Here is a 12,883-nt window from a genome sequence, read left to right as displayed (position 1 = left end):
GTAGTAATAAAGTAAAACGGCTAATAATTAAATAGCAGAAACCAGAGAATACAGGCTAATATACTAAATTCCTAAACCAGCAGTATTGTTACAGTCTATCTCAAAAATTTGCATTCCAGTAAACAAACTAACAAAAAACTAGCATTTTTGTACATGGGCTAACCTAAAAACTAGCATTTTAATTCACAGGTTAACTAAAAAATAGCATTATTGTGCATGGGATAACCCAAAAACTAGCATTATAGTACACAGACTTGTGGATGCTCGATCCAAACATGATTTGTACTGCACTTGTACACAAACTTCCTACTTCCTGTCTGAAGTATGTCAAAACAATCTAGCGTTAATCCAGCTGTGCTGAAATATTGTTTAGATTTTCTCACTGTGGTCGTATATTTACACTTGAATTTACAGCATTTTAGTAGACGCCCTTAACCAGAGAGACGTAAAAAGTGCTTTGAGTCTCCATCAATAAATAAATCAACACTGGTTCGCTAGATTACAAAATTAAGATACCATTAGCCTACAACTCCGATTATTTTCTTATTTTTATTTAAAAAAACAAAAAAAGACTAAGCAAATCAGGAAAAGTGCTAAGTGTTTCAGGAATTGTTCACCGTCGCTTGAAGATAGCCAGTGACTCTGTTCATGAAATCTACTGAAAGTTCATTCCACCACATCTTTGCCAAAACAGAGAAGAGCCTTGAAGTATACTTACCTCTTACCCTGAGAGAAGGCGGGACCAGTTGAGCAGTGCTAGAAGATCTCAGGCAGCATGGTGCTTATATTTCTGTATAGCAACGTGTGTTGCACATTGGGGGAAAAATTTATTATTTTTTTAATGGAAAAATTGGCAAAAGACAGGGTTGTTACGGGTGTGTTTTGTTAGCAGGAAATTCTGGGAGCTCAGGATCATTGCTTATTTAATTCATTTATAAATAATAATGACTTATTATATAAACGACTCTGAATGCCAAAATGGTTTCACATCAAATGGCGTGACTCGTGCACAAGGGACACATCGGGTGTAAATTGGAATTATTCGTGCCAATTGTTGATTGCTGGGACTATCAGCTATCTGCAAAATTCATACTGATAGTTTTTCAGGGTTTTGTCTGTTGCTGGAGCGGCTGTGCAGGTCTTTATGAGAGTGGCCACTAAAGGCGGATCACTGATGCCACATGCTGTTTGTTTTTACATGTTAGCTTGTGTGCTGCACGGAGAGTGCTATATTATATTTGTTAGTTCGAATATATAATTTATTTATTAAATAATTGCATTTATTAGTTAAATTAATATATTCATATTTATTTCATTTTCATGATTCAATACTGTTGTTGTTTTTGTTTTTTTTGTAATATTACAAAATGTCCGTCAAATGCCTATTATGTCTATTTTAAAAACTATCGGGTCATTAATTGGTTATCGGCAAGTACTATCCTACCCAGCTATCGGTATCAGTGAATTACGGTTCCTGTATTCACTTCTAATTAGATTGTTAAAGAAGCTGTGAAAGTAGGAGGAAGTTACGCTGGAGGTTGTAAGATGGGGCACGAAAACATTCCTTTCTAAAGCAAACTATCTGGTGTCACTGGAAACACACTAGAGCAGCAATTTAGCAACAATTGCAAGATACAAGTTAATTCCTTTTCCTTGTTCTCTCCCCAGCTATTATTTCTTTCCTGTCTCATCATGTTACTGAGAGTCCTGAAAAAAGGTAGTAACTAGATAATAGGTAACTTGTCATAAGGTTAAAAGTGCATTTAAAATACATTGTCAGACACAATTTATAATTTTACATGCCATTTTTTGGATAAAGGAAAATAAGAATATAGTGAAGTCTCTTGTTTCAGCGAAACAGCTCGAGTTGTTTTCCTCTTTCCCTTTCATTCTGGCTAGTTGACGAGCTGAAAATGTGCTTCACGCTGCCTCTTAGCTACTTTGAATGAACAAATTACATTAGCAAGCTTGTTTGTCGACTTCCCCTCTATTTTTGAGCTAATTTACCTCCAGTCAAATGACTCTTCTGTCCTGGTTCTCCAATGTTTCATTAAATTTGTCAGGCCTATAATGTCTTTTTGTCGCTCTTGATAAGGATGTCTGCCAAATGCTATAAATATAAATGTTTCTCAAATACACTATATAGACAAAAGTTTGTAGACATCTGACCATCTTTGAACAGCACATTACACATTTAGTCCCCGTTGTAACCTTCACTCTTCTAGGAAGATGTTTCAGGTTTGTGCTTGTGGAGATTCGTGCTCATTCAGCTACAAGTAGTAAAGTCAGGTACTGATGTAGATGAGGTGAGGAGGCCTGGGGTGCAGTCAGTGTTCCAGTTCATCCAGGAATATCTTCAGAATGGTTGAGGACAGAACTTTATAGCCAGCAACTCAAGATCTTTCACTCCAGCCCATATAAAGCAGATATTTATTAAGTTGGCTTTGTACATGCCCTTCACTGTGCTTCAAGTGTGTTTTTGGATGCAAGGGAAGGAGAACCTTTTTCAGTATTAACCAAATAGACCTTGAGTTGTTGATGCTGCTGTTGTTCTTGTTCAATTCCAGATTAAATAATTCAGATTAAATGAATCTGGATTAAATATGTACGACTGGATCTGACTGTTAGCCATAGTTAATTTAAGACTATAAAGTTTTATTTATGTTCCTGGATTATTTATAGCAATGTAGCAGTCAGCAGACGGAAAGGTACACAAGCTCATGACTCTAGCTCCGCCCATGACTGGCCTCCATTCCTGTATCTTTCCTTTACAAATCTGAAAAAAATTAAGACTCAAAAGATATGAAGGATACAATACTACTCTATAGGTACTCAAGATTGGTGGTCTAGTGGTTAGGATGCAGCGCTGCGGCGATCCCCGGTCAGGGAACCAACCCCGGCCACTCTTAGTGCCGGTCTCAAGCCCGGATAATTCGGGAGGGTTGCGTTAGAAGGGCATCCAGCGTAAAAACGTGCCAAATCAAACATGCAGATGATCCGCTGTGGCGACCCCTAACGGGAGAAGCCGAAAGAAAGTTTAGGTATTTAAGATTAACATGAAATCGGGCAAAACTGTCCACTTTAAGTCCATGTTCACATTAATACGTTTTCATTAAAAAGCGCAATTTTTCTCTCTGTTTTGGTCTTCAGTCAACACTGAGACGCCGTTTTTAGGCTAAGAAAACTTCTTTTAGGCTAAGAAAACTGCTTTTTGAAAACACTCTACGAAATGGATACATTGGAAAACAGAGTTTTCGTGTGGCGGTGTGGACTGTGAAAACCGAGGCTTTTGAAAACATCCCACGGTTTGCTCATGCCCAATACAGGGATGTAAGTGTTTTTAGCTGTTACTCTTTATATCCATGTAAAAAAACATACACATCCATATCCATGTCCCATATTATAACTGTTTACATGCTGCTTTTTATTAAATACGTTTTTAAGAAGAAGGAGGAGCATAGGGTGACGTGTAAAAGAAGAGGAAGATGCGCACAGTTGGACTATATTCTATGCAGGAGCTGCAACCTGGAGACTGGTGTTGGCAGGGGACAGTGTAGTTAGACAGCATCGGATGGTGGTCTGAAGAATGGCTTTGGAGTTGAAGAAGAAGAGCAGGAGAGTGAGGACTGAAAAAAAGAATAAGATGGTGAAACTGAAGGAGGAAGACTGTAGTGTGAGATTCAGGGAAGAGGTCAGACAGGGGCTCGGTGGTGGTGATGAAGTGCTGAATAAATAGGCAACTACTGCAGAAGTGATGAGGGAGACTGATATGAAGCTACTTGGTGTGACATCTGGAAAGAGAAAGGAAGACACAGAGATGTGGTGGTGGAACAAGGAATTGCAGAAGAGCATAAGAAGAAAGAGGTTGGAGAAACAGAATTGGGCAGGAGTACAAGGAGATGCAGCAGCAGGTAAAAGGGGGATGTGGCAAAAGTCAAGGAAAAGGCATATGAAGTTGGGCAGCAAGGAAGGTGAAAAGGATTTGTAGTGATTGGCCTGACAGAGGGACCGAGTTGGGAAGGATGTGCTGCAAGTTAGAGCAATAAAGGATGGAGATGGGAATTTGTTGATTAGTGAGGAGAGTGTGTTGAGAAGATAGAGAAAGTGTTTTGAGCAGCTGATGAAAAAAGAGAGAAAGAGAAGGGTGGATGATGCGGATGTGGTGAAGCAGGAAGTGAATATTAAGAGGATGAAGAGTGGAAAGTCAGTTGGCCCAGATGACATACCAGTAAAAGCATAGAGATGTTTAGGAGAGATGGCTGTGGAGTTTTTAACCAGATTGTTTAACAAGATTCTGGAAGGTGAGAGGATGCCTGAGGAATGGAGAAGGAGTGTTGCTGGTACTGGTGTTTAAGAATGAGGGAGATGTGCAGACCTGCAGTAACTACAGGGGAATAAAGTTGATCAGTCACACCATGAAGTTATGGGAAAGAGTAGTGGAAGCCAGGCTGAGAAGAAGAAGACATTGTTTTTTTGTGTATATGTTTACAAGTACACTCTTGTTTACAGTTCTCTTTTTTTGCACATTGTACTGTATAATATACAAAATATATAATAGTCTATGTTGTTTTCTGTATCTATTCTGCACTGTCTTATCTTGTTGGTTTGCACTCGGTTGCACACGATGCAGTGTTTGTGGCTCGGACAGCTTACTTTAGTCCTCAGCTCTGTGTTATGTAGCTTTATGTTGTGTGATGTAGCTCTGTGGTGTTTTATGTAGCTCTATGTTGTTTTATGTAGCATCAGTGTTCGGGAGAAATAGTGTCTCATTTCACTGTCTACTGTGTCAGCTATATATGATTGAAATGACAGTAAAAGCTTCTTGGCTTTTGAGAAGCAGCTGAAAAAACGATAGCGTGGATGCAGAGCGTTTTTTAGACAAAAACACCATTTTCAAATTTTTTCGGATTACTGTAAACATAGCCAGCTGTTCCAATACTTTTTATTAGATTGAAATAAAAAAAACAAAACCAAACAGCAGAATAACATGGATAACACCTAAATGATCTAGATGTAAATATCAAGAACTGAAAGCTGAGATTTCGATCCATTATCTCATTCAGTTTTTGATCCCAGTCTCAAATATTTTAAGTGTACTACTTTCTGAGTGGATGAGCTTTAAGATTAGTATTAAAAGCTCCATGTTTTGCTCGTGTGATTGTCCATTAATTAGCCGAGCATAATTGTGGGAGAGGGGTGTGTGTGTGTGTGTGTGTGTGTGTGTGTGTGTGTGTGTGTGTGTGTGTGTGTGTGTGTGTGTGTGTGTGTGTGTGTGTGTGTGAACTCTGGCTAAAGTAACTTGCCTCTGGGATCAAGTCGTGTTTATTGTTCACACAGTTAAAGGGCCGGGTTCAGTTCCCGAGCAGGAAGTGCAGTTTTCCTGCGCTCTACATCCGTGTGGTGGAGACAATGTAAACACAGCCGTGTTAATCGGGAGGGAAAACGCACAAACAAGGAGCCAGAAGTATAAATTCTCAAGTGCACGTACATGTCACACTGTTCGGGAGGGGTGGTGTGTGTGTGTGTGTGTGTGTGTGTCTGTGTGTCAGTGTCAAATATAGGGGTGTAATGCTTTATAAGGTGCATCAATACTGCTATTAGTGTACGTTCTGGCTTTGCCTCCTGTTGCATGCAGAGGTGTGTGTGTGTGTGTGTGTGTGTGTGTGTGTTTGTGTCAGCATGTGAAGGGTTAATGAGGGGCGGATCTGTCTCCACACTAGAAGAGGCCATTGAATGGCTGCCTTCCATGGACAGCAAATACATTGGTTAAGCGTGAGGGCGGATCTCAGGCTGCACCAAAACCATGGAGTGGATTTTTCCAGAATTGTGTGTTTTTGTGTGTGTGTGTGTGTGTGTGTGTGTGTGTGTGTGTGTGTGTGTGTGTGTTATGAGCTCCACTGTGTGAAAAGGGGCGACCGAGCGCAAAATGTTTTGCTTGCTGCATTTCGCGGGATCATTTTAGACGATCGAAGTGAGAAATGTGAAGGACTTATTTATATATTTTTGCAATTGAGACTGGTCTTATTTTTGTAATCGAGAAAGAGAAAAGCAAAAGGCAAATTTTAACCTACATAAAACCTACAAAAATCATACAAAAAACCCTACAAACATTTAAGCTTCGAGTTAGTAATATGATTTCTTTATAACCTACGAAATCTGAAGAGGTTTAAGGTTTGGTCACATGCAACGAAACGGTAATCATTTGCCGATATTCAAATTTAGTCAAATTTTATATAGTTCAGGTTCATTCATTTGATTGGTCGAGCATTGGGTTCTAGTGTGAGTCTGCCTCTCTGCTGCTGTGTTTTTTCATTAAAGCTGTTTGGAATTTTAAATTGAAGTTTATCGAAAGGCCAACTTTAATAAATTTCTATCAAAATCATAAAAAGCCCAAAGTGTGGAAAAAGAAATGATCTGCTCATGATCCAATACGTAAAAGGCTTGGGCTTGCATGGCAGCTTCAGGGGTGGGATCACTACTCTTTGTTGATGAGGTAGTGTCTCGTGATTGTATCAGCAGAATGAAATCCAAAGTCTACAGAAACATTGACCGTTCTCACGTCAAAGTCTATGTCCTACTTTCGAACGGTTGCTACAGCACACATGGAAACAATACATTGATTATAAAAAGGAGCTTGATTCATTAGGTGTCATCATTCTACAGTCTACATGCATGCCATTTATTATATCCGTGATATTTGTAATAGTTTTAATCAATTGCTGAAATCGTACAGACTGTAAAAAGCATAACGGTTGATTGTGATTGGTCAGAACACTAATCCACAGTTTTCTATGATAGCAGCACTGACAGTAGGGAAACACAGATGTGTTCTAAAGCATTAGAGTTTCTATAGCAGCAGCTCATGCAGCTCCAGTTAAACACAAAATATTGTGGTTTCTAATGTGGTTTATCGTAATGCGTTCTTAGAAATGACTGAATAATTATTTAAAAAAGATTTCCGAAGTATTATAAAAAAAAATCCAGGAAAGACAAACCCACAGATCGATCTTTACGTATCTGTTATGTTTTGTATTGTAATAAATCCCAGCAAACTCGCAAGCTGCAGGTGGTTTTTATTTATTTTTATTTATTTATTTTTTTTTTATCTAAGGGAATGAATTAACTACAGGATTTTTTTAAATCTTAGATTTAAGGCTCAGTAGAAAAACAACTCACAGAATATAAATGATCGAGTTCTTTGAAGGGTTAAGTCTTTTTCGTCTTTTTTTTTCTTCTGTTGACCCCTCCTCTCCGCTGGTCTTCCTCTGTCGAGTCGTCCAATCAGGACAAACTTCATCGTCTTGAACTCCTTCACCTCTGTCCCTATTTTCAGGCAGGCGGAGCTCCAGGCGCTAAAAAAACGAAGGGGGTTTGTGATGGTTTGTTCCAGTGGGGCCCCCTAGTGCCACATAATGCAGGGTTCTTACAGGACACTCAGCAATTCGGCAGATTTATTGCTGATGTCAGACTGCAGGCAAAAAAACACTTGCAGTCCAAAGGCTGAAATCCTGCTATGGTCACTCTCTCTATCTCTCTCTTTAACTCTCTCTCTTTAACTCTCTCTTTAACTCTCTCTCTCTCTCTCTCTCTATCCATCCATCCATCCATCCATCCATCCATCCATCCAATTTAACGTACTATATAAGCATGTTTGTTTACATACACTATTTACATAATGAAAAATGAAGACAAAAGTAATATCAAAATGCAAAATATATATAAAGAGAAATAAACTGTGAAAATAAATCAAATCAAATGGGAACAGTAACAAAATTGCAGCTTGCTGTCATAGGAGAAAACGAGAAGTGTTAAGTCGTTATGTGCGATTTTAAAATAATCTAGAAGTTGAAGATAAAATATATACAAGTTAAAGTTACACAAACTAGAAAAATAGCAAATATGATGCATGTTAAGTGTAGTGGTCTCTCTGCCTCTCTCTTTCTCTTTCCCCCTCCGTCTCTCTGCCTCTCTCTGTCTCTCTCGTCTCTCTTACTCCGTCTCTCTGTCTATCTCTTTCTCTGTCCCTTCTGTTTTCTCTTTCTTTCTCTTAACCTTCTTTTTCCTGTTATTCTCTCACTCTTTCACGCTTTTTCTACTCTTTCCTCTTTTTGTCTCTCCTTCACACCTACTCTTTTTTCAATCCCCAACCTCTCTTTCTCTCTCTCTCTCTCTGTCTCTCTCTCTGTCTCTCTCTCTGTCTCTCTCTCTCTCTCTCTCTCTCTCTCTATCTTTCACGCATTCTCTCTTTCTATCCCCACCTCTCTCTCTCTCTCACGCATTTTCTCTTCTATCCCCACCTCTCTCTCTCTCTCTCTCTCTCTCTCTCTCTCTCTCTCTCTCTCTATCTTTCACGCATTCTCTCTTTCTATCCCCACCTCTCTCTCTCTCTGCCTTCATCATTTTTGTAAATATTTCAAGAAACACAACTGAAACTCAGGCTTCCCATTGTTTTGTTTTTTTATGGATTTGAATATTGTAATAACTTGAATGAATGAACAATGAATATAACTTTCATTCATCAATTCATTTATTTGCTCATTTGTTTACTTGTTTGTTCATTTATTTAATTTAATTTCACATCTTTCTTCGTTTTATGTTTAAACGTTAATATTTATGTAATGTTATTTATGCATCATGAAAATATTTTATGACACAACAAAACTGCATGTTTCATGTTTTGAATAATGTAATAAATCCCAGAAAGCACCCAAATCCCAGTTCTGCTCATATTGAGAGGACTTTATTTAGTTTTATTTAACATATTTATTTATTTATTTATTTAAAAAGTATTGCAGTTAATTCCAGGAAAAGACAAGCAACCACATATAAAAGATAAAAATCTCTGAATTGAGTTGACTTGGAACAAAAGGCAGCAATTACATGAAGTAGTGAATAATAATAATAATATTAATAATAGCAATAATATGAATAATAATAATGAATACTGATGATGTGTGTTTCCTCTGTCCTCAGTTTGTCCTGCTGCATGTAAATACCACGCTTGCACCGCGTCCAATCAGTGCTGTCATGAACAGTGTCTGGGCGGCTGCTCGGCGGCGGGCAGTGCCAGCGCCTGTGTGGCATGTCGTCACTTCCTGCATGGGGACACGTGTGTGGAACGATGTCCTTCCGGTTACTACACCTTTAAAGGGTGGCGTTGCGTCTCCTTCCAGTTCTGTCAGGACCTTCACAACCGCTGCAAACAGACGAAGACCAAAGACTGTCACCAGTACGTCATTCATGATGGAGCCTGTATCCCAGATTGCCCTTCAGGATACACCAACATGGACTCCTCGTGAGTAACACTATCATTTATATGTAACAGTGAACCAGTCCTGAAGCCCATGAACACACTTTCCCAGGGTGAACCAAACAGTTCCTGCTCGAGTTCCTGAACCTTACAACAAGGTGTCTCTGAAATGAACAGAATTTCTTTCTTTCTTTCTTTCTTTCTTTCTTTCTTTCTTTCTTTCTTTCTTTCTTTCTTTCTTTCTTTCTTTTTTCTTTCTTTCTTTCTTTTCCCACCTTCTCCCCTCCTCCTGTCTTTTTTTTTACTTTAATTAATTATTTATCTTTTGCTCTTGTATTCTATCAATCTCTCCTTTCCTCATTTGTTCTTCTTTGCCTTTCTTTTTTTTTTTTTGCTGTTTCCTTCTTTTTCGTCTTACATCTTTTGACTTAATCTTCCACCCGTTCTTCCCTCGTTTCATTCGTTCCTTAGCCCTTTTCGCACTTTTGCTTTTTTTCTTCATTTGTTTTTGTTCTTTTTTTTCCTTTGTCTCAATCATTATTTTTTTTTCCCTCCTTTGTTTCTTTCGTGCAGTTTGTACGTTTTAGAGGCTTGATTGGATTTCTCTTTTACAAGGACTCGGAAATTGGTAATTTGGTTGTTTTTCTGCTGCAGCCACCTTCTCCTGCAGGCTTTCACTAATAAGCCCTGAGTACACACACACGTTCGCGTGCGCACACACTTTTTTTCCCTGTTGTTTTCCACAAGTAGATGTGATAAACATTTTTTTTTGTTCTTTTGTTCTGTTTTTTGTTCTTTTGTTTTGGTTTGTTTTATTAGCAGAATTAAATATTTTAGTTTTTAACATTTTATATATATTTTTTACGATAATAAAATGTGCAGAATTGTTTTATTTAATATTTTATTCCACAGCAATTTACCTATTATGACAATTTATTTACTCAAAACTGAAATAATCATTTTAACCATTAAACCATCTTCTTCCTTTTCTCATTCACATTATAGTATAGTATATAGTGTTATCCTATTAAGTAACTCCTAATGTGAATTTTTAGAGAGAAATAGAAAAACTCTTTCACAGGGATGTCCAGAAACGCAGTTTCAGCTTTACCTTGGACATTCGAGACTCCTTTAAATAAACTGTTTATTTATTTTTATTTATTTTTGCTGCTTTGTCTATTTTGCAGGTTAAACTGTACTCTGTGTGCTGGACTTTGTCCTAAGCTGTGTACCGGAGTGCACACGATCGACTCTGTCACGGCGGCTCAGGCTCTGCGCGGTTGCACCGTCCTCAACGGAAGCCTCATCATAAAGATCCGTGGAGGCAGTAAGCACCATTTACCTTTTTTTCTCCCCCAACTTATTAACTAGAATGTAAAAATTACTCTGTCTCTGATAAAAGACAGATACATTATAAACCTTGAAATCTCTGAAATATGATGTGATGTTAGTCATTATATAAGAGGAAGTGGTAGCTCAGTGGTAGGTGATTTGGAAAGTTGTGAGTTCAAATCCCAGCACCGCTGAGCTGTCACTGCTGGGCCTCTGAGCAAGGCCCTTAACCTTTTACTACTGTATAAATGAGAGGATCATGGTTGGCCAAGTTTCATTGATGAATGTGGGGCGTGAAGGCTGGCCCGTGTGGTCCGATCCAACAGACGAGCAACCGTAGCTCAAATTGCTGAAAAAGTTAATGCTTGATGGGTCAAAACTGTTTTGGCAGCAAATGGGGACCAGCACAATATTAGGCAGGTAGTAATAATGTCATGCCTGATCAGTGTGTTATGTTAGTATAAATAATTTTAAATTCACCAAGTTCAGGTCAAGGTTTTGCTTGCCACCTAAAATATTATAAATAACTCTTCCTCCTGTGTGAGTTTGACACAGGTGATTGATTTAGCCTGCTTGTCTGCTCCCTGGCCTTGGCTCAGCATTGCCACCTAGGTCTGATCAGAGACAAAATTTATTGTATTTACTGCAACCAAGAAATAAGCATATTTCTATTTACAGACTATTATTAAAAAGCTGTGTTTTCCATTTGGCAATGCAAGGAACTACCATTTGTGTAGAAGTAGCCATGAATTAATGTGCAATGAGTGCTGAAGTGGTTCCTCTGTTTCTCAGATAACATTGCAGCAGAGCTGGAGGCTAACCTGGGTCAGCTGGAGGAGATCACAGGCAACCTGACTATCCGGAGGGCTTACGCTCTTGTCTCGCTGTCCTTCCTAAGAAAACTTCGGCTCATTCGTGGAGAAGCTCCAGATATTGGGTACGGCTTTTTCAGACATCAGAACTCTAGCTCCCTGTTCTAGAACACTCATAAGAAAAATAAGAAACCAGACAGGTTTGTGGTGTTGTAGGTGAATCATTTTTGACAGGGTGGTAAGTTTATTAGTTTAAAAGTTGAAAGTGCATTTTTTTAAAGGCACATTTTTAAAGCCATTAGTTGTTGCATTTAACTAAAAATCTGCTGCTATTATATACAATTAATTTGTAACTAATAAAGCTGGAAGCATAATGAATTATATACAGTGATCGGTTTGGTGGGTGTAAAAAAACTATGAATTTATTGTAATATTCTGATATTTAGATTTTTGATAAAATTTTCATAGAAATAGTAATTGTACAATTCTGACATTTAGCATTTGAATGATACTTGATACCATCTTGTAGTTGTCTTTCTAATAATAATTTTGAACGATTAAAACTTCTTATTCCATGCTTGTAATGCTAATTTATATTTAATATTAATACATTAAATATTTGAATATTTAAATACTTTAACATTTACCAGTATTTTGTATATTATTGTTGATTTCGCAGAAACTACTCCTTTTACGCGCTGGATAATCAGAACCTGCGCCAGCTCTGGGACTGGTCCAAACACAACCTGACCATCCTGCAGGGCCGCATGTTCTTCTACTACAACCCAAAACTCTGCCTGTCCGAGATCCACACGATGGAAGAAGTGACTGGGACCAAAGCACGACAAGTCAAAAATGAAATCGGACCTCGCACCAACGGAGATCAGGCCTCTTGTATGCTCGCATCTTTACCCCATTTATCGTGTTTAACATAAGTTGTGACACACCCAGCATCATAAAGCAGTCATGTTTAGAATCACTTTACACAAAAGGTGTTTTCTGACATCAGTGTCGATCCAACAAACAACCCATACCCAGTTATTACTCTTCATTACCCAGCAGACCATAAATCTTTATCTTTATAAATATGCTTGCTTAAGTTAATTGTTATTTTATTTTCCACAAAAACGTATGTATTAATATACAATATGTCCAAAAGTATTGGGACAGCCGGCTGTGGTTTTTCCCCAACCTGGTACCACAAAGCTCTAGACACACAATTGTCTATGGCATGGACTAGGAGATCCAAATCTGTTCCAGCATGACAATCCCCCTGGGCACAACGCCAACTTCATGAAGATATGCTTTACACGGTTTGGGGTGAAAGATCTCCTGTTATAGAGCTCTGACCTCAACCTTACTGAACACCTTCAGGATTAATTTGAACACAGACTGTGCACCAGACCCCTCAACTCACCTACATCAGGACCTAATTCCTGTTTACCGGTTTTAGTACCTGAGTTTTGTCAGTACCTAAATATAACTCTAA

At 38.4% G+C, this 12,883-nt stretch overlaps 1 protein-coding gene across 1 annotated transcript in view; it reads left to right on the top strand.

The window, feature by feature from the left end:
- The window catches only part of insrb (insulin receptor b), a 90,168-nt gene that overhangs the window by 61,193 nt on the left and 16,092 nt on the right, over positions 1 to 12,883 (top strand). Inside the window, exons 3-6 of the mRNA XM_046857519.1 lie at positions 8,974 to 9,295; positions 10,438 to 10,577; positions 11,375 to 11,519; positions 12,074 to 12,288. Coding sequence (XP_046713475.1) covers positions 8,974 to 9,295; positions 10,438 to 10,577; positions 11,375 to 11,519; positions 12,074 to 12,288 — 822 coding nt within the window. The remainder of the gene's footprint in view (positions 1 to 8,973; positions 9,296 to 10,437; positions 10,578 to 11,374; positions 11,520 to 12,073; positions 12,289 to 12,883) is intronic.

The sequence above is a fragment of the Silurus meridionalis genome, chromosome 9 (assembly GCF_014805685.1).
Source record: "Silurus meridionalis isolate SWU-2019-XX chromosome 9, ASM1480568v1, whole genome shotgun sequence".
Taxonomy (NCBI): domain Eukaryota; kingdom Metazoa; phylum Chordata; class Actinopteri; order Siluriformes; family Siluridae; genus Silurus; species Silurus meridionalis.
The sequence above is the reverse complement of the archived record's forward strand: the minus strand, read 5'-3'. Positions and strand labels throughout refer to the sequence as shown.